Source organism: Salmo trutta, chromosome 1, assembly GCF_901001165.1.
Source record: "Salmo trutta chromosome 1, fSalTru1.1, whole genome shotgun sequence".
Lineage (NCBI taxonomy): Eukaryota > Metazoa > Chordata > Actinopteri > Salmoniformes > Salmonidae > Salmo > Salmo trutta.
The window spans coordinates 10121331-10147000 of record NC_042957.1 but is presented as its reverse complement, the minus strand read 5'-3'; the positions used below and the strand labels follow the sequence as shown (position 1 = coordinate 10147000).

General features: G+C 44.8%; 1 protein-coding gene across 1 annotated transcript; it reads right to left on the bottom strand.

Annotated features, from left to right (window-relative positions):
- LOC115158469 (calmodulin) lies at positions 1–21545 on the bottom strand. Its single transcript, XM_029707488.1, has 6 exons — positions 21393–21545; positions 15954–15984; positions 13875–14018; positions 10832–10938; positions 10347–10482; positions 1–978 (listed from the first exon to the last, which is right to left on the bottom strand). Exons 1-6 carry the CDS (start codon positions 21393–21395, stop codon positions 950–952), a joined length of 450 nt encoding a protein of 149 aa, XP_029563348.1. The 5' UTR covers positions 21396–21545; the 3' UTR covers positions 1–949.
- Between the last annotated feature and the right edge of the window lie 4125 nt (positions 21546–25670).

Sequence of the window (25670 nt, the reverse complement as noted above, 5' to 3'; positions counted from 1 at the left end):
TCAAAGTCCATGGTCTTTTTTTATTTAAAAAAAAAAGAAAATGAAGACTAGCATGTACAACTTGGAATGAATGTAAAGTGAACTCAGATGAACAGTAAGACTCGTGCTAAAACTCCTACCTACAGAATGCATACTGCACAACAACCTCGCCACACTCCTGTCCAAGTCGAGAAAACTGAAGAAAGAAAAAGGCCAGTGAATCTCCCTTAGTGCCAGAAAGATGAAAAAACATAAAGCTCCACCATAAGACGTCTTATATCCCTCCTATTCAGAGCAGGTACACACACATACCTAACATGGACCTCCAAATAACAAACAAAAACAAACATGCCAAACATTTGAAAATGTAATATATTTTTTAAAATATATATTTTAATCTAGCATACAAGTAAGTTCCATTGAGCTTTCAGCTTGAATAAGAACCATATTTCCTTTCATATACCATATGACTAGGGTTCCTCTCCAAATACAAAAAAACTGGACCAGACCCACGATGCCCCTGTGGAATCAGCACGCTCTGATTGGCTGCAGGGAGTGCTCCAGTCACAAGCTGCATGCATGAAGACCAGAAAACCGAGAAGAGAGAAAGAGAGATGGCCAGCCCAAACATTACCACTAGCAGATAGATGGAACCTGGAAGGGGTTCCATGGGATCCGAATGCCTTGCTTTGGTTTGAAGGTAGTTATTACAGGGTTTGTATTTGCATCTTTAAAGTACCGATGCTGAACTCATTTTTTGGGGGACAGGGTCACTAACCATATCATGCAGACACTTTTTGTATACGTTTTTTTTTTTTTTTCTGTGTGGAAAGAGATTTTATTTCAACATTTTATTATTTTCTATAGAGAAACAGTATGAATAAATGAAAACAGTTTTTTTCCCCAAGAGGTAAGTAAAACAGAATTTTTTTTTTCTCTCTAAGAGGGAACAGGGCAAGTCGGGCGAGGTTCACTTTGCAGTCATCATCTGTACAAACTCTGTAAGAGAGAGAGAGAGAGAGAGAGACAGAGAGAGAGAGAGAACACAAAGAGAAAGATTAGGAACGTACAGTAGCTCATTGGGCCCCATTAGCCCAGGACTAGACTAGGAACGTACAGTAGCTCATTGGGCCCCATTAGCCCAGGACTAGACTAGGAACGTACAGTAGCTCATTGGGCCCCATTAGCCCAGGACTAGACTAGGAACGTACAGTAGCTCATTGGGCCCCATTAGCCCAGGACTAGGCGGGGCAGTGACCTGCTAAATTGTTTTATTAATTTTGTTTTTACATCAAGCAGTGTAGGAACAGAACACACATTCTAATTAATGTCCCGTTTCCAAACAGCTTCCATCTTCATCTCATTAAGCTTATTTAATTAAAAAGTCACTGCACTGTGAATACAACACAACGACGTCCAACCAAAATAAAGAAAAGTCTTTCAAACGCTTATAGAGTACATACTGTATGGTGTTTAATGGCACATTGAGGGAGGAAGTAAGGAAGCCAAGATGTATGGACTGTTTATTGTGTCGACAGCTCCTTCTAGAATATTAGAACAGTGTAATGCTCTGTGGGAATAAGAGTGAAAGAGGAAGAGAGAGGAGAGAGAAAATGACAGAGAGAGAGAGAGAGAGCACAAGAAAAATAGTAAAAGGGTGCCTTCTAGCATGGTGACTATGATTCATTCATATGGCATCTCCATCTTGGAACGGTTCTATCTAATAAGGGGTGAGAAGGGGGTGCTGTGGGATTAGTAAAGATACTCTTTGAAGAGGTAGGGTTTCATGTGCTTTCGGGAGATGGGCAGGGACTCTACTGTCCTAGCAGAGGAGACAGAGGAGAGCTTGGACTGGGCTGAGTGGGAGAAGACCAAAAGGTGGCTCGGGTTGGGGTGTAGGGTTTGAGCAGAACCTGAAGTTAGGGAGGGGCAGTTCTTGCTGCTCTGTAGGCAAGTACCATGTTCTTTTAGTGGATGCGAGCTTCAACTGGAAGCCAGTTGAGTGTGCGGAGGAGTGGGACGGCATGGGAAAATATAGGTTGAAGGTTGAACACCAGGCAGGCTGCGGCATTCTGGATGAGTTGCAGTGGTTTGATGGCACAAGCGGGGAGCCCAGCCAACAGCGAGTTGCAGTAGTCCAGATGGGAGATGACAAGTGCCTGGATTAGGACCTGTGCCACTTCCTGTGTGAGGTAGGGTCGTACTCTACGGATATTGTAGAGCATGAACCTGCAGTCACTGCTTTGATGTTTGCAGAAAACGACAGGGTGTTGTCCAGGGTCACACAAAGTTCTTTGCACTCGGAGGGGGACACCGTGGAGTTGTCAACCATGACAGAGAGGTCTTGGAGCAGGCAGGCCTTCCCCGAGAGGAAGATCAGCTCCATCTTGTCGAGGTTGAGCTTGAGGTGGTGGGCCGACATCCAAGCTGAGATAGCTGCCAGGGACACAGAGATGCGTGTCGCCACCTGAGTTTGAGAAGAGGGGAAGGAGAAAAATAGTTGAGTGTCATCCGCATACCAATGATAGGAGACCATGTGAGGATATGACGGAGCTGAGTGACTTGGTGTAAAAAGAATAGAGGAGAGGGACTAGAACCGAGCCCTGGGGGACACCAGTAGTGAGAGCACATGGTGCAGACAGATCCACTCCATCCCACCCGGTAGGAGTGGCCTGCCAGGTAGAATACAATCCAAGACTGTGCAGAGCCTGAAACTCCCAGCCCTGAGAGGGTGTAGAGGAGGATCTGATGGTTCACAGTGTTGAAGGCAGTGGATAGATCTAGGAGGACGAGAACAGAGGAGAGAGAGTCAGCTTTGGCAGAGCGGAGAGCCTCCGTGACACAGAGAAGAGCAGTCTCGGTTGAGTGACCTGTCCTGAAGCCTGACTAGTTAGGGTCAACAAGATCGTTCTGAGAGAGATAGCGAGAGAGTTGGTCAGAGACAGCACGGTCAAGTATTTTGGAAAGAAAAGAATGGATACCAGTCAGTAGTTTGACGTCAGAGGGGTCGAATGTTGGTTTCTCCAGTAGGGGAGCGACTCAGGCCATTTTGAAGTTAGGTGTGAGGCAGCCAGTGGTAAAAGATGAATTACATGCCCGCTCCAGGGCTGGCATTGACCGTTACATGTAGCTGGTTATAGATGAAAACGGACTGAAACAGAGAAATGTTACCTGGATTTATAATATAGAAACCGATGTTTTGTATACCATTGCAAAGCGATTTGAAACTTTCTGTTGTGAGCCCTAATGAACACTACACAGAGCTAGTCTGGCTCAACTACTGTCCTTCATAGCTGACCTGTCTGTCTCCCATCTAATAACCACTGCTTCATGTGGCTGGTTAGGTGTAGACAAGAGGGAAATATAGTATTCTTTCAACCAAAGATATCTACAGTGCCTTTAGAAAGTATTCATAACCCTTGACCCATTTTGTTATTCCATTTAGAATTGTAAAAATTGAGATATCATTATTTTTGCCTACCTTGTAATGTCAAAGTGGAATTATGTTTTTCAATTATTATGAAAAGCTGAAATGTCTTGAGTCAATAAGTATTCAACCCCTTTGTTATGACAAGTCTAAATAAGTTTAGGAGTAAAACATTTCTTAAAGTCACATGTTGCATGGACTCACTCCGATTGTAATAATAAATGTTTAACATGATTTTTGAATGACTCATCTCTGTACCCAACACATACAATTATCTGTAAGGTCCCTCAGTCGAGCAGGGAATTTCAAACACAGATTCATCCACAAAGACCGGGGAGGTTTTCCAATGACTCTCAAAGAAGGGCACCTATTGGCAGATGGGTAAAAATAAAAAGCAGACATTGAATATCCCTTTGAGCATGGTGAAGTTATTAATTACACTTTAGATGGTGTATCAATACACCCTGTCACTACAAAGACACAGGCGTCCTTCCTAACTCAATTGCCGGAGAGGAAGGAAACTGCTCCGGGATTTCACCATGAGACCAATGGTGACTTTAAAACTGTTAACCTGTCAAGGTATAGGGGGCAGTATTTTCGATTTTGGATGAAAAGCATGCCCAGAGTAAACGGCCTAATACTCGGGCCCAGAGTCAAATATTTGCATATTATTAGTAGATTTGGATAGAAAACACTGAAGTTTCTAAAACTGTTTGAATGGTGTCTGTGTATAACAGAACTCATATGGCAGGCAAAAACCTGAGAAAAATATAACCCGGAAATGAAAATCTGGTGTCTGTAGTTTTTTCAAGTCATTGCCAATCGAACACACAGTGAGTTAGGGTTAATTTTGCACTTCCTAAGGCTTCCACTAGATGTCAACAGTTTTTAGAAAGTTGTTTGAGGCATCTATGATGAACAGAGACCGAACAAGAAGGCTGGGAAGTTGGTGACCCAGGGAAGGACATCAGTTTATTGGCGCGCATTCACGAGAGCTCTGTTCCAAAATGTTTTTCAAGACAATGGAATCGTCCGGTTGGAATATTACTGAATTTTCACGTTCTAAAGGCCCTAAAGATTGATGCTTTACAACGTTTGACATGTTTGAACGAACGTAAACAGAACTTTTCTTTACTTTTCGTCGTGACATTTTCCTCGCGCGTCCTACATTTTGAGTAACTTACTGAACGCGCAAACAACATGGAGTTATTTGGACATAAATTATGAACTTTATCGAACAAAACAACATTTATTGTGGACCTGGGATTCCTGGAAGTGCCTTCTGATGAAGATTATTAAAAGGTAAGTGAATATTTCTAATGCTATTTATGCATTTAGGTGACTCCAAAATGGCGGGTATCTGTAATTGCTTGATGTATTTTTCTGAGCGCAGTACTCAGATTATTGCAAAATGAGCTTTCCCAGTAAAGTTATTTTGAAATCTGTCAATGCGGTTGCATTCAAGAGATGTTAATCTATAATTCTTTGAATAACAGTTTCATATTTTATCAACGTTTATAATGAGTATTTTTGTAAATTGTTGTGCTGATTCACCGGCAGTTTTGGGGGAAATACATTTTCTGAACGTCACGCGCCAATGTAAAATGCTGTTTTTGGATATAAATATGAACTTGATAGAACAAAAAATGCATGTATTGTCTAACATAATGTCCTAGGTGTGTCATCTGATGAAGATTGTCAAAGGTTAGTGCATAATTGTAGCTGGTTTTCTGCTTTTGGTGACGCTTGTCCTTGCATTGAAAATGGCTGTGTGTAATTTTTTGTCTATGTACTGTCCTAACATAATCTAACTTTATGCTTTCACCGTAAAGCCTTTTTGAAATTGGACAACGTGGTGGGATTAAGGAGATGTTTATCTATAAAATGGCGTAAAATAGTTGTATGTTTGAGAAATTTGAATTATGACATTTTGTTGTTTTTGAATTTGCCGCTCTGATTTTTCACTGGCTGCACGGTGGGTGGGACGCTAGCGTCCCACTAGCCTCAAAAAGTTAAATGGCTGTGATAGGAGAAAACTGAGGATGGAACAACATTGTAGTAACAACATCTCCACCTCGCTGATCCTCAACACTGGAGCCCCACAAGGGTGCGTTCTCAGCCCTCTCCTGTACTCCCTGTTTACCCACGACTGCGTGGCCATGCACGCCTCCAACTCAATCATCAAGTATGCAGACGACACTACAGTGGTAGGCTTGATTACCAACAACAACGAGACGGCCTACAGGGAGGAGGTGAGGGCCCTCGGAGTGTGGTGTCAGGAAAATAACCTCACACTCAATGTCAACAAAACTAAGGAGATGATCGTGGACTTCAGGAAACAGCAGAGGGAGCAGCTCCCTATCCACATCGACGGGACAGTAGTGGAGAAGGAGGAAAGTTTTAAGTTCGTCGGCGTACACATCACGGACAAACTGAAATGGTCCACCCACACAGACAGCGTGGTGAAGAAGGCGCAGCAATGCCTCTTCAACCCCAGGAGGCTGAAGAAATTCAGCTTGTCACCAAAAACACAAACTTTTACAGATGCACAAATCGGGAGCATCCTGTCGGGCTGTATCACCGCCTGGTACGGCAACTGCTCCGCCCACAACCGTAAGGCTCTCCAGAGGGTAGTGAGGTCTGCACAACGCATCACCGGGGGCAAACTACCTGCCCTCCAGGACACCTACACCACCCGATGTCACAGGAAGGCCAAAAAGATCATCAAGGACAACAACCACCCGAGCCACTGCCTGTTCACCCCGCTATCATCCAGAAGGCGAGGTCAGTACAGGTACATCAAAGCAGGGACCGAGAGACTGAAAAACAGCTTCTATCTCAAGGCCATCAGACTGTTAAACAGCCATCACTAACATTGAGTGGCTGCTGCCAACATACTGACTCAACTCTAGCCACTTGAATAATGAAACATTGATGTAATAAATGTATCACTAGCCACATTAAACAATGCCACTTTATATAATGTTTACATACCATACATTACTCATCTCATATGTATATACTGTACTCTATACCATCTACTGCATCTTGCCTATGCCGTTCGGTCATCGCTCATTCATATATTTTTATGTACATATTCTTATTCATTCCTTTACACTTGTGTGTATAAGGTAGTTGTGAAATTGTTAGGTTAGATATTACTGCATGGTCGGAACTAGAAGCTCAAGTATTTCGCTACAATCGCATTAACATCTGCTAACCATGTGTACGTGGCAAATAACATTTGATTTACACAATACTAACCTAATTGACAGAGTGAAAAGGAAGCCTGCGCAGAAAAAACATTTCTAAAACATGAATCTTGTTCGCAACAAGGCACTATAGTAATAGTGCAATAAAATTTTGCAAAGCAAATCACTTTTTGCCCTGACAACAGTGTTATGTTTAGGGCAAATCCAACACAACACATTACGGTGTACCACTCTGCATATTTTCAAGCATAGTGGTGGCTGCATAATGTTATGGGTATGCTTGTAATCATTAAGGACTGGGGAGTTTTTCAGGATAAAAGTATAAATATAATGGATCTAAGCACAGGCAAAATCCTAGAGGAAAACCTGGTTCACTTCTCTTTCCTCCAGACGCTGGGATGTTAATTCACCTTTCAGTAGGACAATAACCTAACACACAAGGCCAAATCTACACGAGTTACTTACCAAGAAGACAGTTAACGTTTCTGAGTGGCCGAATTACAGTTTTGACTTAGATCTGCTTAAATCTATGGCAAGACCTGAAAATGGTTGTCTACCAATGATCAACATCCAATTTGACAGAGCTTGAAGAATTTTGAAAATAATAAAAATTGGGCAAATATTGCACATGCCAGGTGTGGAAAGCTCTTAGAGAGACTTACTCTGCTGAAATTGCTCCCAAAAATGCTTTTACAAAAGTATTGACTCAGGGGTGTTAATAATTATGTAAATTAGATATGTCTGTATTTAATTTTCAATACATTTGCTAACATTTATAAAAACATGATTTCACTTCATCATTAGGGGGTATTGTGTGTGAATAGAAAAACATATTTAATCAATTTTGAACTCAGGCTGTAACAACAAAATGTGGGCTAAGTCAAGGGGTATGAATATTTTCTGAAGCCACTGTACATATATTTCAGGATGTTGTGTATCCCTAGAAATAATCAGAATGCATGTAAACATTACAGCTTTGAAAACAATGTTGAAAAACGTACCCCAGGCATGGGGTAAGTTGAGCTGCAGGACACGGTAAGTTAAGCCGCCTACACATTTCTGTACTGAATTAAATCTTACCACTACCTTGTAAAAACCATGTCTAACTCTATTTCCCAAACAGTGCAACACAATCACAATCGCTCTTTTGCCTTTTAATCATCTTTTAACACCTAACATTTTTATTAAATAATGTATTTTTATTTACATAGGACAGGCACTGTCGTTACCTCATATCCCAGCGATGCCTTGCATTACGCCTGGAAAGAAAACAGTTTAAATTTGCTCAACTTGCCATTGGCTAAACCATTGGCTCAACTTACCCCAAGGAAACATTTTGCCCACACAGCTACAAGGATGCACTTTCATGCTAGGTTTAGGACCTCATATTGAAGCTTATAGAGACCCCAACTGATGTATACAACAACCTTTAAATTATCTACTTTGGTTTAGTTACAAGCATCATGAAACCTCTAACACAAATTCATTTGACTTGGGGAAAATGTTTTTTTTGGACCTAACTTGCCACTTTTTCAATGTGGTTTTGGTAACACTTTACTTGACACCCAGCGTCATAACACGGTCATAGTATGCCATAACAGCTGACAACCTGTTATAATATGGTCATAACACTGTCATGACATAGTTAGACCTGTTGTGACATATATTGCGTAATTTTATGTCTGGTTGTGACACCTACATGAGTGTGTCAACACCTACCACACAAGGTAAAACATTCCATTACACCATAGTTTACTTGTCAACAGTATGTTTATGTTATAACATTTCCTGAAAATGTACAATATTGAATTATCATTGCAATTGGTGTCAGACATGCACCTACCCCAATGCTCTGTTGCTGATGACTGGGATGAACGCAGGAGCAGATTTCAGGAGCAGGAAAATACTATTTTTGACTGATGACTGATAGGCCTATCACATACATGCCCTTCTATCTGGCTTATATCATTATGATGGTCATAATGTGTCTTTTTTAGTCTAAGTAAAGTGACACAGGATGGTCAAAATGCTTCTTGACAGTGTCATAAAGTGTATTTTCTACAAGTTATTTAAAATATGAAGAAAAACAACATGACTGTAAAGAATTCATTACAATAGCAACAAAGGATTTATGAAACAAACTTTCAAAACGAAAGGAAACTTCTTTGCAGGGAAAAAAATGCATTTGAAAAAAATGTGGGTTTTGAAACTCTTATGTAGGTGTCATAACCAGCCATAAAATAATGCAATATAGGTCACAACAGGTGTAAATATGGGTCATGACAGTGACCATATAATGACAAGTTATCAGCAGTTAGGACATACACTATATATATATGACCAATAGTATGTGGACACCTGCTTGCTTGCTGAACATCTCATTCCAAAATCATGGGCATTAATATGGAGTTGGTCCCTTTGCTGCTTTAACAGCCTCCACTCTTCTGGAAAGCCTTTCCACTAGATGTTGGAACATTGTTGCGGGGACATGCTTCCATTCAGCCACAAGAACATTAGTGATGTTGGGCGATCAGGCCTGGCTTGCAGTCAGTGTTCCAATTCATCCCAAAAGGTGTTCGATGGGGTTGAGGTCAGGGCTCTGTGCAGGCCAGTAAATTTCTTCCACAACGATCTCGACAAACCATTTCTGTATGGTTTGTGCATGAAGGCATTGTCATGCTGAAACAGGAAAGGGCTTTCCCCAAACTGTTGCCACAAAGTTGGAATGTCATTGTATGCTGTAGCGTTAAGATTTCCCTTCACTGGCACTAAGGGGCCCGAACCATGAAAAACAGCCCAGACCATTATTCCTCCTCCACCAAACTTTACAGTTGCCACTATGCATTAGGGCAGATAGCGTACTCCTGGCATCCGAAAACCCAGATTTGAATTGTTCACCAGGAATCCGCCAAATCCAGAGTTGTCCGTCGGACTGCCAGATGGTGAAGCACAATCCATCACTTCAGAGAACGTGTTTCCAAGTCTCCACAGTCCAATGTCGGCAAGCTTTACACCACTCCAGCCGACGCTTGGAATTGTGCATGGTGATCTTAGGCTTGTGTGCGGCTGCTCGGCCATGGAAACCCATTTCATGAAGCTCCTGACAAAACAGTTCTTGTGTTGACGTTGCTTCCAGAAGCAGTTTGGAATTCGGTAGTGAGTGTTGCAACTGAGGACAGACAATTTGTACGCGCTACAACACTTGGCAGTCCAGTTCTGTGAGCTTGTGTGGCCTACCACTTCGCAGCTGAGCCGTTGTTGCTCCTACACGTTTCCACTTCACAATAACAGCACTTAGAGTTGACCGGGGCAGCTCTAGCAGGGCAGAAATTTGATGAACTGACTGGTTGGATTTTATACAACTGTCAGCAACAGGTGTGGCTGAACTAGCCGAATCCAGTAATTTGTCCATCCATCCATCCATCCATCCATCCATCCATCCATCCATATACACACAAAAGTATTATGACATGGTTATGACTGTGTCAAGGGTGTCAAGTGTTACCGTGTTTTCTTCCTTCTCAGACTCCATGGTATGATGACCTCTTCCTAAATATTGGGTCAAATTATTAACTTTGTGTACGGTTTCCTAGAAACAAGGGTGGCTCAACTTACCCCACTGTCCCCTTCTTCCCTCTTACCTTCAACGCTGACCTGTCTGTTTGTCTCCCATCTAATAACCACTGCTACATGTGGCTGGTTAAATCATACAGGGTTTGTCCTCTTACCTTCATAGTTGACCTGTCCGTCTCCATCAATGTCTGCTTCTCTGATCATCTCGTCTACCTCCTCGTCTGTTAACTTCTCCCCCAGGTTTGTCATGACGTGGCGGAGCTCTGCAGCACTGATGTAGCCGTTTCCGTCCTGGGGTCACAGGAGAGAAGGAATCCCATTGGGTGAGAATAGATGGAAAGGCATTCCATTGGGTGAGCAATCAGGATATAACCGAGAGGCAAATCCCCATTGGGTAATGATGAGTGGAGAATTAAATCCCATTGGACGGTTAATGAGATATATATATATAGCGTCACCATAACAGGAAGAGTTTGACGATGTGTTTTATTAAAGGTGGGTACATCTTATGAAAGTTGACTGTTTACTAGTTTAGAACGAAGCAAAATTGCGTATGATGATAATAGTCTCTACTCTCCAAGGGTGGGGTTGCCAAAAATGTACATGGTAAAATTGGCACTGAATACACGTAGTACCTTACCTTGTCAAATACCCTAAAGGCTTCACGGATCTCCTCCTCGCTGTCTGTGTCCTTCATTTTTCTGGCCATCATGGTCAGGAACTCTGGAAAGTCAATGGTGCCGTTGCCTGGATTGGAGGAGACAGAACTACCCCATTCAGTTAAAGGTGCAGAGTGCAATACAAATCCAAACTTGTGCTATATAGTCATTGGCTATGTCATAGCTGATTTGTAATTTACACACACACAGGCTCAGAGAGGCCCCAGCTCAGAGAGGCCCCAGCTCATGAGCTTCATCATCAGCAGCAGATTTTCATTTAGAATGGAAAATGAATGTGTTAATGCAACAAATGTGAAAAGCATCAAATCGATTTGTTCTCTAATCAAACCGAATCGTTTCAAACAAAACCTATCGTTCCTGTATCGTATCGGAGCCCATGTATCTAGATAATGAGCTGTTAACTAACATTCAGACACAGACAGGGACACAGACAGGGACACAGACAGGGACACAGACAGGGACACAGACAGGGACACAGACAGGGACACAGACAGGGACACAGACAGGGACACAGACAGGGACACAGACAGGGACATGCATGTGTGTGTTTAGACACTAGGTAGCAAGGCAGGAAAAGCACCACTGGAAGAGCAGGTCTGGAGTGATGGAGAGCTGGCTGACTGACTCTTGGGTTTGACTCTGCCTGTGACGTACGAGAGGGGGGGATGGAGTGATGGAGAGCTGGCTGGCTGACTCTTGGGTTTGACTCTGCCTGTGACGTACGAGAGGGGGGGATGGAGTGATGGAGAGCTGGCTGGCTGACTCTTGGGTTTGACTCTGCCTGTGACGTACGAGAGGGGGAGATGGACTGACGGAGAGCTGGCTGACTGACTCTTGGGTTTGACTCTGCCTGTGACGTACTGAGAGGGGGAGATGGACTGACGGAGAGCTGGCTGACTGACTCTTGGGTTTGACTCTGCCTGTGACGTACAAGAGGGGGAGATGGAGTGGGTGGGAGAAAGATGGAGCGAGGGAGAGAAGAGAGGGAACTAGTGGGAGATGGTGTGATTATATAGGCTATATAAGGAGGCACTGCTATCGCCAACTATAGGAAGCAGACTCATTCTATTGTCTGTGACGACATTAATTCATTCCACAGGCTAGTATTTTCTCCTAGCTTTTCCTAGGCAAGGCAGAAAGGCCTCTAAGAAAACATCCTGGGCTGCAAAACGTTCTGCTGAAACCAATGAAGTCAAACTATTTTTCACAAGGGGGGGATAACAGTGATTGATAAGAAATAAAAATGACACGGCAACACAAACACTACTTCAGAGCCTCTCTCCTCTCAGAGACCAACAGCACAGCTCTCTGGGGTAAAGACTCTCTCCTCTCAGAGACCAACAGCACAGCTCTCTGGGGTAAAGCCTCTCTCCTCTCAGAGACCAACAGCACAGCTCTCTGGAGTAAAGCCTCTCTCCTCTCAGAGACCAACAGCACAGCTCTCTGGGGTAAAGCCTCTCTCCTCTCAGAGACCAACAGCACAGCTCTCTGGAGTAAAGCCTCTCTCCTCTCAGAGACCAACAGCACAGCTCTCTGGAGTAAAGCTAACCTCATTCTCTACTTCCTCTGTCATCCACTCTGCTTGTTTGGTAAAGAATCTATAGCCCTGCTGTTGACATCACCATGAGGCAACTGAATGTACAAAGAGGAGAGAGATAATTGGTGGCCCTGCTGTGGAGAACAGAGAGAGAGAGAAGGGAGAACTTTGGAGGGAGAACTTTGGATAGATACAGCGAGCCAAGCCACGGTGAGATCGATCAATATGACAGTCCGATCGATAAGGCCCCATTTACCAAAACCCTAGACGCTGACAGGACATCACCTCAGTTTGGTAGGTCTGACCAGCCACCTAGACGCTGACAGGACATCACCTCAGTTTGGTAGGTCTGACCAGCCACCTAGACGCTGACAGGACATCACCTCAGTTTGGTAGGTCTGACCAGCCACCTAGATGCTGACATCACCTCAGTTTGGTAGGTCTGACCAGCCACCTAGACGCTGACATCACCTCAGTTTGGTAGGTCTGACCAGCCACCTAGACGCTGACAGGACATCACCTCAGTTTGGTAGGTCTGACTAGCCACCTAGACGCTGACATCACCTCAGTTTGGTAGGTCTGACCAGCCACCTAGACACTGACAGGACATCACCTCAGTTTGGTAGGTCTGACCAGCCACCTAGACACTGACAGGACATCACCTCAGTTTGGTAGGTCTGACCAGCCACCTAGACGCTGACATCACCTCAGTTTGGTAGGTCTGACCAGCCACCTAGACGCTGACATCACCTCAGTTTGGTAGGTCTGACCAGCCACCTAGACGCTGACAGGACATCACCTCAGTTTGGTAGGTCTGACCGGCCACCTAGACGCTGACAGGACATCACCTCAGTTTGGTAGGTCTGACCGGCCACCTAGACGCTGACAGGACATCACCTCAGTTTGGTAGGTCTGACCGGCCACCTAGACGCTGACATCACCTCAGTTTGGTAGGTCTGACCAGCCACCTAGACGCTGACATCACCTCAGTTTGGTAGGTCTGACCGGCCACCTAGACACTGACATCACCTCAGTTTGGTAGGTCTGACCAGCCACCTAGACGCTGACGGGACTTCCAGCAGCCCTTAAGGCAGGTAACAGTGAGGTCGTCATCAGATACCGAGAGTGACTCAGACAGGCAGAGTGACTCAGACAGGCAGAGTGACTCAGACAGGCAGAGTGACTCAGACAGGCAGAGTGACTCAGACAGGCAGAGTGACTCAGACAGGCAGAGTGACTAAACCGCTGATGGCACATTCCTAAAAAGAATATGTACTTCAGCATCCAGAGGAGATAACCAGATACGTTTAGATCCTGCAACTGCATTTATCTTCTTTTGATGACACAAGACAAGTGTCCATGACTACCCCAGCTTCCTCTGGCCACTGTGCACCAATCGGGTTTGTCTATAAGCTTCCTGTTTCCTGCCTTTCTGACATATCGAGTGTGTTTACTTCTCCACTCACCGTCAGCGTCAACCTCATTGATCATATCCTGCAGCTCAGCCTCTGTGGGGTTCTGTCCCAGCGACCTCATCACGGTGCCGAGCTCCTTGGTCGTGATGGTGCCGTCACCATCCTTGTCGAATAAGGAAAACGCCTCTTTGAACTCTGTGAGAAGGGAGGGAGGAGAATGAAAGTCTTTCTTGGACTGTCGCTCAAGCTTTGGTTGTGGGATGGGTATCACTTTACATTAAGCTATATTTTACAGGGAGGATGTAGAGAAAGTTAAAGGCATAAATATCATACCCTCCCCAGTTATGGTAATGGTGCGAGGTTAGCATGTCTCAGGTCCCCCAGTTATGGTAATGGTACGAGGTTAGCATGTCTCGGGCTCCCCAGTTATGGTAATGGTGCGAGGTTAGCATGTCTCAGGCCCCCCAGTTATGGTAATGGTGCGAGGTTAGCATGTCTCGGGCCCCCCAGTTATGGTAATGGTGCGAGGTTAGCATGTCTCGGGCCCCCCAGTTATGGTAATGGTACGAGGTTAGCATGTCTCGGGCCCCCCAGTTATGGTAATGGTACGAGGTTAGCATGTCTCAGGCCCCCCAGTTATGGTAATGGTACGAGGTTAGCATGTCTCAGGCCCCCCAGTTATGGTAATGGTACGAGGTTAGCATGTCTCGGGCCCCCCAGTTATGGTAATGGTGCGAGGTTAGCATGTCTCGGGCCCCCCAGTTATGGTAATGGTACGAGGTTAGCATGTCTCAGGCCCCCCAGTTATGGTAATGGTGCGAGGTTAGCATGTCTCAGGCCCCCAGTTATGGTAATGGTACGAGGTTAGCATGTCTCAGGCCCCCAGTTATGGTAATGGTACGAGGTTAGCATGTCTCGGGCCCCCCAGTTATGGTAATGGTGCGAGGTTAGCATGTCTCAGGTCCCCCAGTTATGGTACGAGGTTAGCATGTCTCGGGCCCCCCAGTTATGGTAATGGTACGAGGTTAGCATGTCTCGGGCCCCCCAGTTATGGTAATGGTACGAGGTTAGCATGTCTCGGGCCCCCCAGTTATGGTAATGTTACGAGGTTAGCATGTCTCGGGCCCCCCAGTTATGGTAATGGTACGAGGTTAGCATGTCTCGGGCCCCCCAGTTATGGTAATGGTACGAGGTTAGCATGTCTCGGGCCCCCCAGTTATGGTAATGGTGCGAGGTTAGCATGTCTCGGGCCCCCCAGTTATGGTAATGGTACGAGGTTAGCATGTCTCAGGTGAATGATATTTGTGTGTCTGTAACTTTCTCACGCATCATTGTTCAATATTCATTCAGGATTATCTGTAATCATGATAGCGTCCACATTAATGTTTAAGTGTTTAGAAACATATTCTATTGTTATTTACAATAAAAGTGACTCCAAAATGACAATATATTAATTACCATTCATTTCTATTGGCCACAAGATGATGTGAAACAGAACCAAAACAAACAGAAAATGCGTCCAACAGTTTGTTGAGTCACACGCTTGATGTTGTCATTCTGTGATATGAATATGGGACCAAATACTACACTTTTCTACTTTAATACACATAAGTGAATTTGTCCCAATAATTTTGGTCCCCTAAAATGGGGGGGAAACCTATGTAGAAAAAGTGCTGTAATTTCTAAATGGTTCACCCCATATGGATGAAAATACCCTAAATGAAAGCTGACAGTCTGCACTTTAACCTCATAGTCATTGTCTTATTTCTAATCCAAAGTGTGGAGTACAGAGCCAAAACAACAACAAATGTGTCACTGTCCCAATACTTTTGGAGCTCACTGTATATGTGAGTGTGTATGTGTATGTATGTTTGTCTGTTGACGTGTATGTAAGTGTGTGGGCGTGTATATGTGTGTGGACGTGTATGTGTGTGTGTGTGCTTGCCCTGTATGTCTGTGTGTACATGTGTGTGTGTGGATATATATAGATATATATACACACACACATCCGATATATATCTGTGTGTGTGTGTGTGTGTGTGTTTGCCCTGCATGTCTGTGTGTGTGCTGTTCATTAAATGAGTCAGACGTGTTAAAAGCATGCTAGAGTGATTGCTCAGTGGTTCCTACCTGCAATCTGTTCCTCTGTTAGCTGATCGGCCTGAGGAAAAAAAGAGAGGGAGAGAACCAACATCACTCAATCACTAAATACCAAACTACTTAACCATGTTCTCCTGGCTGTCACCTGCACCACGGTGAGGACACTGTTCAAGGCTCAGACCAGGGACCTCTACAGACCAGGGACCTCTACAGACCAGGGACCTCTACAGACCAGGGACCTCTACAGACCAGGGACCTCTACAGACCAGGGACCTCTACAGACCAGGGACCTCTACAGACCAGGGACCTCTACAGACCAGGGACCTCTACAGACCAGGGACTTGGATGGAGAACCGGAATATCCCCCACCTTGGTCCAGACAGACAGAGGCAACCTTGGTCCAGACAGACAGAGGCAACCTTGGTCCAGATAGAGGCAACCTTGGTCCAGATAGAGGCAACCTTGGTCCAGAGGCTAGACTAGCCTGGGATGTGTTCAGTCAGTGGACACAAAAACATGTTTTTGAAACAGAAAGAGTGTTCTTATTGACCAAGCTCAGGTAGTACATAACATTTTCTCCCTTCTGAACATTACCCAGATAGAACCGACTCTGTTTAAAATGGGTTTTGTCCTATTTCCTGATTTCTAAACTTGGTCCTGGCCTGCAGTAACATGAAGAAGGCTGTAGGGGTGTATTCAGTTGGTTTGGTCTTCCTGACTACCTCCCAGTATGTTCTCTGTTAGTGCTATTTAACAGCTGAGTCAGAGGTGTGTGTGTGTGTGTGTGTGGGTGTGTGTGTGAGAGAGAGACTTGGCAGCACTCCTTTTTAGTAGTGACCCACAGATGAATGATGTCTTTAGAGTTTAGACACACACAGGGCCACAGCTTTAAAACAAACATTCACACAGTGGCAGCGTAGGTCTTACGAAAGCACCTAAAGCCTGTGTGTGTGTGTGTGTGTGTGTGTGAATGGTCAATCCCACAGGTGCCCCCCCAGATTGGGAAAACATGTTTATGATTACGGCAAACAAACCACTGACGTAACTGAGTGCCTGGTGCTGGCAGTGGGAAAAACAGCACACACACACACACTCTAAGTGACATTTCCCTGTATGCCAATAGTTTCCATCACCAGGTTTCCTGTGAAATGAATCACACAGAATAGCAACCAGTTCTGTCCCAAAGTAGAAGAAAGATCCTACAGTACAGTATGTGTCTAGGCTTTATATCCTACAGTACAGTATGTGTCTAGGCTTTATATCCTACACTACAGTATGTGTCTAGGCTTTATATCCTACACTACAGTATGTGTCTAGGCTTTATATCCTACACTACAGTATGTGTCTAGGCTTTATATCCTACACTACAGTATGTGTCTAGGCTTTATATCCTACACTACAGTATGTGTCTAGGCTTTATATCCTACAGTACAGTATGTGTCTAGGCTTTATATCCTACAGTACAGTATGTGTCTAGGCTTTATATCCTACAGTACAGTATGTGTCTAGGCTTTATATCCTACAGTACAGTATGTGTCTAGGCTTTATATCCTACAGTACAGTATGTGTCTAGGCTTTATATCCTACACTACAGTATGTGTCTAGGCTTTATATCCTACACTACAGTATGTGTCTAGGCTTTATATCCTACAGTACAGTATGTGTCTAGGCTTTATATCCTACAGTACAGTATGTGTCTAGGCTTTATATCCTACACTACAGTATGTGTCTAGGCTTTATATCCTACACTACAGTATGTGTCTAGGCTTTATATCCTACACTACAGTATGTGTCTAGGCTTTATATCCTACACTACAGTATGTGTCTAGGCTTTATATCCTACACTACAGTATGTGTCTAGGCTTTATATCCTACAGTACAGTATGTGTCTAGGCTTTATATCCTACAGTACAGTATGTGTCTAGGCTTTATATCCTACAGTACAGTATGTGTCTAGGCTTTATATCCTACACTACAGTATGTGTCTAGGCTTTATATCCTACACTACAGTATGTGTCTCGGCTTTATAGATAGATCTGTGTCTATTTAATATCTGGGGTTTGAGAACACTAAACACAGACCTGCCTTAGTCAACATGAATGGGCACGTGACACCATGACACAACCACCACTCCTAGCGTAGGCATACTGTGTGTGTGAGGGTTCCCTTCCTTGTGATAAGGTCTGTTGGTTCTGATAAATCACACAGAGTAAAGGAGAAGGGGATTCATCTGAAGTCCTAGACCTCAAATGACATTACTTTGTTTTGGAGATGCTCTTTAACTTCGGCTGATAGCGAAATACTCTCTACATGGCTCTGATGCTGCATCACTGGCCCAGGTCCATACATTAGCTGACGTGATTCAATAAAATGGAGGACAATAGCCTTTGCTTTCTCTCCATCTGTGAGGTTTGTGAAATGTTGTGTCTCTCTCCATCTAACTGTTCTTCCCTCTGAAAGGCTGGGCGTTGGGTGGGTTCAGTGGCAGAGATCCTGTGGCTGTTTCTCAGACAGTTAGGCCTCACCGTGCTGCTGCGCAGCCAGGCCTACACCGGCCCATCCCTTCCCTTGCCTTTCCATGACTGGGCCTCACAGTGCTGCTGCGCGACCAGGCCTTCTCCAGCCCTTCCCTTCCTTGCCTTTCCATGACTTGGTCTCACAGTGCTGCTGCGCGACCAGGCCTTCTCCAGCCCTTCCCTTTCCTTTGCCTTGGCATGGCTGGGTCTGCCTGGAACCAGGCCCACACTCCTACTACAGGCCTTTCCTCTCTGGGGCTCCCTCCCTCTCTCTTTTGGCCAGTCTAGCAGGAAGGCAACAGGGGCTGGGTGGATGTAGCAATCTGTTGGTAGGCAGCAAAGTACTGGTGAATTTACACAACACAGAGCAACCCCAACAACCAGACACACCCTCTGATTCACCGTGTCCCATGGACATGAGGGTGTTGTGTCAACCTCAGTATGTGACTAGAGACAGGACTCAACAGGCTCACACACAGCACCCCCCCTTAGTATTCTGGTGTCTGTCTTTAGGTTCCAATACAGGTTTGTGCTTACAGCAGTATCCTACAGGAGAAACTAGCTAGCTCAGTCTGGTATGCAGTGCACCATTCTTCTCAAACATCATTGACAAGGCAGGTATTATGCTGGTGTCTCTACTCTCTAGGCTACAGGAGAGTGTAGGTGGTGTCAGCGGAGGCACCGTCAGCGGAGGCACCTTACAGTATATGGACTATGCAAACCAACAGGCCTCTTTCAAAGGACCTGCTTCCCCTATAGCTTATGAATATGACTCATAACAAAGGAAACCCTTAGTCCCCGGGGAAACACTATACACCCAAACTTTTGTACTGGCAGGCTTTTCAGCTCATGATGTGCTGTACACGTCTTCTCTTTTAGTCCAGCGGGTCACCAACCAGCAACACCAGCAGCTAACTAACTGCTGCCTGCAGGATAGGACCAGGCCACCATGTTGACCTGAGTGGTGGTTTGAGTTCAGTCTACAACTGGGTCGTGTTCATTTGGGCACACAAGGGAAAACTTCTTGCAACGGAAAAATAAAAAATAACATTATTATTGGAGTCCCTCCCTGTTTCAGTCAGTTTGGTGCCTAATGAACACAATTCTGATAGCAGTTTACAGACTGACCCACCCATGCCTGGATGGGGCCATTTGCCAAGCAAATAAATGATTCAATGCACTGGATCAGATGTCCTCTAAGTTACTCCACATGCACCAGCAAACAAGGCGGGAACAGGAATAGGATAGGCCCGTTTACACTCGGACTACTTACATGACACTTCCATCTCAATAGAGACACACTGTTTGCACTTCAATAGCTGTATTGTGTTGGCGTGTACGGTAGGCCTACACAGAGGTTAACGCACAGATTCTACTTTTCAAAAGCGCAATTTATATACTCCAATTACTACAGTGGTATGCAACATGAAACCTACAGCATGCTGTGGTTCAAAACCATATATGGGATATTTGTTCACACAGAGAAATGTAGTTTATGTCTTGACTTCCCCAGAGCTGTGAACGATCCATAGGGCAGAAAATCAATATACTGATTGGGAGAGGCCTTTCCCTGCTTCAACACACCCTGGCTGCATCACTTCTCATCAGGACTGACATTTGACCGAGAGATGCTTTTTATATGCAATTTAATGAACTCGATTCCAACATTGTGGACTGTTTGATAGTGAAGTTTGAAATGCATTTCTGATTTAGTCTGATAATAATTCCCATAAAACAATTTTGTTCACTGCAAACGGATTTGATAAGGAAGACAAACAAATACTGTATTCTGCATTTAAATTAATTTATTCCTACCAAACAGACCCAAGACTGAACAGCTGTTGACGTTCTTGCCTAGGCTACTGTACAGTGGGCTGCCTATGTGACCGCCAAACAGCTTTGGCGACTCGATGAAACGACAAGCATCATAGCATTTGCATTGTGAATTTGCAAAAGACAACCAAATCAGTCGGCATTACATTGACATAAACGGAGCGAGAAGAAGCGTGTGAAACATTCTAACTACCGTACTGTAGAACGCCAGCGGGCCAAACTATATACAACGTTGCAATTTGTCTGATCCCCCCATTTGAGGTAGATGTTGGGATTTCTGTTACGGATCAGAGGCGATAGATAGTTGCAATTATCATCATCATCATCATCATAGTCTCTAGGCAGCAAGACAGACAGCACGATGATGCAACATCGACAAAAGCAACTAATAGACCTATCGAACCACTGAATATATTCATTTGTCTCAAAATTAGATTAATCTTAATATCATACAGGAGTTGATATATGTAACTCGATCGCCAATTAATAAAACGGGTTATCAATCATAGACATACTTGACATTATCAGCAGCATAGCTCCAAGGGCTTGTCACTCGTGCAGCACTACCCCATATTCGTAGCGCGCTACTCCATTCCAGCCTACACACAGAGACTCTGACATTTAATAACTTTTAGCTACATATCTATGCTGTAATCATCTAGTATAACTTGCTAGTTATCCCGATGCTATTAATCTAATCTAATAATTCATTCAATCTGCACTGTGCAGCAACATGGGGCATGTTAGCTACATGTGATGAAGTATCTATCATTGGCTCCATGCCCCCATATAGCCATCGAGACAGCTAATATGCGCAGTTATCGCGGAATCCCCGCTCCATCTTATGTATTGTATCGCCACTGAAAACGTCCCTCCAAATCTAATCAACTCACCCTCGAGGCTAAATTTAAAAAATCCCATGCAACGACATAATAGCTGCAAAATAGCACGCTTTGTTGATCGTCCTAATTTCAATCCCGGTAAAATAAAATTCTGTAAATCTATGAATGGCAAAATAGAGGATTTCCTCAAATCTTTAGCAATACCCTCATTCATGTCCCGTTATATCGTGGCATTGAATGCATTGACAAATGATCTAAAAGGGAATGAAAATACATACCATGTTTGATGGATGTGGGCTGATTATCTGTGCAGCAGACTACGAGTGATCTCGTTCTTCAGATGGACTTTCCTCCAGCGGGACGGAGGTGTACACCCGCCGTGGTTACAATGGGTCCATGTATCCTTCCGCGGCCCTAGCCCAGCATGTACTAGTGGCTACAAGGGATACAGCTTTTGTTACAATTTACTTTTCGTAGCAGGTTTACAATTTACGCAACAGGTTAGAATAATTAATGTACAAGGTTAGGATGATCAGGTTAAAGTTAGGAAAAGCTACATCTATGGTTAGCTAAAATGTAAAAAAAATATACCTTTGAAGTCTATTTGACAAAAACTGTATGCCATCTAGACACCACCCCAGCCTGTTCACTCACTTCCTTATTTCTCCAACTGCAGATAGTGTTTAAGTCCCTCCCACTACAAGGTGGAGACACGTCAATCACAGGACCGCCCTGCGTCTTCTGTAGCTAGCAGGCCTGTTGTGCACATCCCCTCATTTCAATTCTGTATTTGCGCGATAGCAGGTGTAACTCTCCATACACTACGGCGAGAACAGCCAAGAACATTATAAGAGTCACCAAGGTCATTTGAGACAGTCCTTGGTGTGTTATTATTTTATTAGGGATGAAACCCAACCCCTCTGAATCAGAGCTGCCTAATCGACATCTACCGCATCGGCGCCCGGGGAACAGTGGGTTAACTGCCTTGTCAGCTCGGGGATTCGATCCTGCAACCTTTCGATCACTGACCCAATGCTCCTACCTGCCGCCCTTATTATAGGTTTTGCTCTAAACTATATGTCTCATTCAAGTCAAATGCACAATTTACAAACCTTGCCCTAAATACAACATATTAGGCCTATAACCTGTGCAAAAATAATGCCTTCTCGTGAATAAGGACAGGGGAACCTCCATATACCCTGTAAATTGACGCAAAGACATAATTAATCACGCTACATCAACAACAAGTGAGCCGGTGAATAACTGAGAAATACATTTCGCATTAGTTACATTATGACTATCAATGATACTTCGAAAGGGCATAAAATCAAACTAAACTTTTAGGTCTCTTCTCTAGTACAAAACTTCTACATTGGACTATTTTACTATAGCGGAAGGATACTCGTAGTGTATAAAGTCGCTACCTGGCTGACGCTGGATCATTTGCAGTGTCGTTATGTGACGCTGCGTCTGATTGGTTAGAGCAGACCCGCAATATTATGTATTGGCCGCAAGTATTGGCTAGGTCGGACCTGCATTGCACCAGTAGAGCTAGATGGAGATCCCATAAATATAACAAAGTTAAAACCTATACGATTAACGCACATTGTTTGTCCAAACAGCTCATTTTGTTAGAGATGGAGATTACATTGTGGTTTACTAAAAGCTTTGGAAATGTAAGTATTTTGTGACAGCGGAGAGGACTACCGGGCAGACAAGTCCTGCTGAGATTCTATGCTGGGAGGTGCAATACTTTCCATTGGATGATACGCTACCTACCAGAAAATCATGTATAAATGGAAGAATGGAAGAATGGAAGAGCAGCATCGTTGCAGTGGTGTAAATGCCGTTAATGGGGAATACACTGCTCTCTATATTTTATTTGAGAAGTTTTGCCTGCATAATAGTCCGTATGTTGTGTTTGTTGCTTAAGTTGTAAATTCTACCTATTGCCTAGTGAGTTGAGTAGGCAAAATATCAAATGTTTTCAATGAAGGCTATTTTAGGATTGGCATAGGCTACAGTAGCTTATTCTGCAGATGGTGTTCAATTTCTGAAGGCAAATGTCAGATTTTATGCGACATTTGTTGGCCAAGAAGTGTGACCAGCCTAATTCTCATGTCCAGTCTGTTGTCAGTGCACTTTAAAAAAAAATAAAAACACGCACTTAAGGCGCCACCTCGTGGTGGATGATGAGAATGATCTCTCCCTCTGGCCACAAAGAAATCCATTTCAGATCAATTCAATCTGTCAGTACATTAGTCTTTGAATAACTTATGAAGTCTCTGCCTGAAATAAAGTTGTTTTTTTTAAAGTCAGCTACTAAACAGACTGAAGAGATGTCCTCGGATACAGCATGTCCATGATCTTTACCTCTTCAGTTGACTGAGACATTGAAAGGTCAACCTCCATATCTGCCAATGACTCCACCCTGCAGAGAGAGAGAGAGAGAGAGAGAGAGAAAGAAAGAGAGAGAGAGAGGGAGAGAGAGAGAGGGGGCGAAAGGAGGAGGGAGGGAGGGGGCGAAAGGAGGAGGGAGGGAGGGGGGCGAAAGGAGGAGGGAGGGAGGGGGGCGAAAGGAGGAGGGAGGGGGGCGAAAGGAGGAGGGAGGGGCGAAAGGAGGAGGGAGGGGCGAAAGGAGGAGGGAGGGAGAGAGAGAGAGAGATTCCACCTGTCTCTCTATTCCCACTCTGTCAGTTGACTTGTCAAATCTCAGTTCAGTGGTACACTGTGCATTTGTCATCAATAAAGAATGATGAACATGAAATGTCCAGAGCATAGAAACAAGAACAAGATGGTTAACCTTTGTCCTTTGACACTCCCACACTATATAGGCTTTATTACACAGTAATAACTAGGGGGGGGGGGGGGGCTAACACCGCAGTCTGAGGCACTAGAGGCGTCACTACAGACCCAGGTTCGATTCCAAGCTGTATCACAACCGGCTGTGATTTGTGCTGCGCGCTATTGGACTCACATTGGCCCAGCATCGTCCAGGTTAGGCCGTCATTGTAAATAATTTCTTCACTGACTGGCCAAGTTAAATAAATAAAAAAACAGCAGTAGTTATAACCACGTAGGCTAGGCCTACACATTCACAAACAACCATCTCCCCTGCCTGCAGGCCTGGTGTGGCTCAGCTCAGTCACCCTGTTATTATCTGTGGCAGGCCAACCATCTCCCCTGCCTGCAGACCTGGTCTGGCTCAGCTCAGTCACCCTGTTATTATCCATGGCAGGCCAACCGTCTCCCCTGCCTGCAGACCTGGTGTGGCTCAGCTCAGTCACCCTGTTATTATCTGTGGCAGGCCAACCGTCTCCCCTGCCTGCAGACCTGGTGTGGCTCAGCTCAGTCACCCTGTTATTATCTGTGGCAGGCCAACCATCTCCCCTGCCTGCAGGCCTGGTGTGGCTCAGCTGTCGCCCTGTTATTATCCGTGGCAGACCAACCATCTCCCCTGCTTGCAGGCCTGGTGTGGCTCAGCTCAGTCACCCTCAGTTATTATCCGTGGCAGACCAACCATCTCCCCTGCTTGCAGGCCTGGTGTGGCTCAGCTCAGTCACCCTCAGTTATTATCCGTGGCAGACCAACCGTCTCCCCTGCCTGCAGGCCTGGTGTGGCTCAGCTCAGTCACCCTCAGTTATTATCTGTGGCAGGCCAACCGTCTCCCCTGCCTGCAGGCCTGGTGTGGCTCAGCTCAGTCACCCTCAGTTATTATCTGTGGCAGGCCAACCGTCTCCCCTGCCTGCAGGCCTGGTGTGGCTCAGCTCAGTCACCCTCAGTTATTATCTGTGGCAGGCCAACCGTCTCCCCTGCCTGCAGGCCTGGTGTGGCTCAGCTCAGTCACCCTCAGTTATTATCTGTGGCAGGCCAACCGTCTCCCCTGCCTGCAGGCCTGGTGTGGCTCAGCTCAGTCACCCTCAGTTATTATCTGTGGCAGGCCAACCGTCTCCCCTGCCTGCAGGCCTGGTGTGGCTCAGCTCAGTCACCCTCAGTTATTATCTGTGGCAGACCAACCGTCTCCCCTGCCTGCAGGCCTGGTGTGGCTCAGCTCAGTCACCCTCAGTTATTATCTGTGGCAGGCCAAAGGTCTCATTCCAGTGTTGCATTTGAACTGCGTGACTGATTTAATAAGGGGATGTCAGAGAGAAAGAGGGCAGGGCTGCATACAGCATTTTCACTCAAGCAAGTGTTGTGCGGAGTACAAAGTTACACTTGGCCCCACATCAAGAACAATTAAATCAATGTTGCTTTTCTGCTGCATGTGTCAAATGAACTGCAGTGGCTCAGCCGCAAAAACAAGACGTCTTAGTTTGTGAACATAAATTAACATATGAAGATTATTACTGGAGTTAATGAACCACAGTTATTGAATTCACCCACAAGTGGGTATGATGCAGACGGTATGCCAAGTAAAACTGCTTCTACTGTAGCCTAGATTTCCAGGCTTCTCCAAACGGTTAAACACTGGCTACGCAACACTACCTCTACTAAAGTGAGATAACATGGAGGGGAATATATAATCATATATGGGACAATGAATAACAACACTTCTC

Coding starts and splice junctions, on each gene's coding strand:
- LOC115158469 (XM_029707488.1), bottom strand. Junction 10,939..13,874: donor CAATGAGGTTGACGCTGACG/GTGAGTGGAGAA, acceptor CCTCCAATCCAG/GCAACGGCACCATTGACTTT. Junction 10,483..10,831: donor CCTTTAGGGTATTTGACAAG/GTAAGGTACTAC, acceptor CTGTGACCCCAG/GACGGAAACGGCTACATCAG.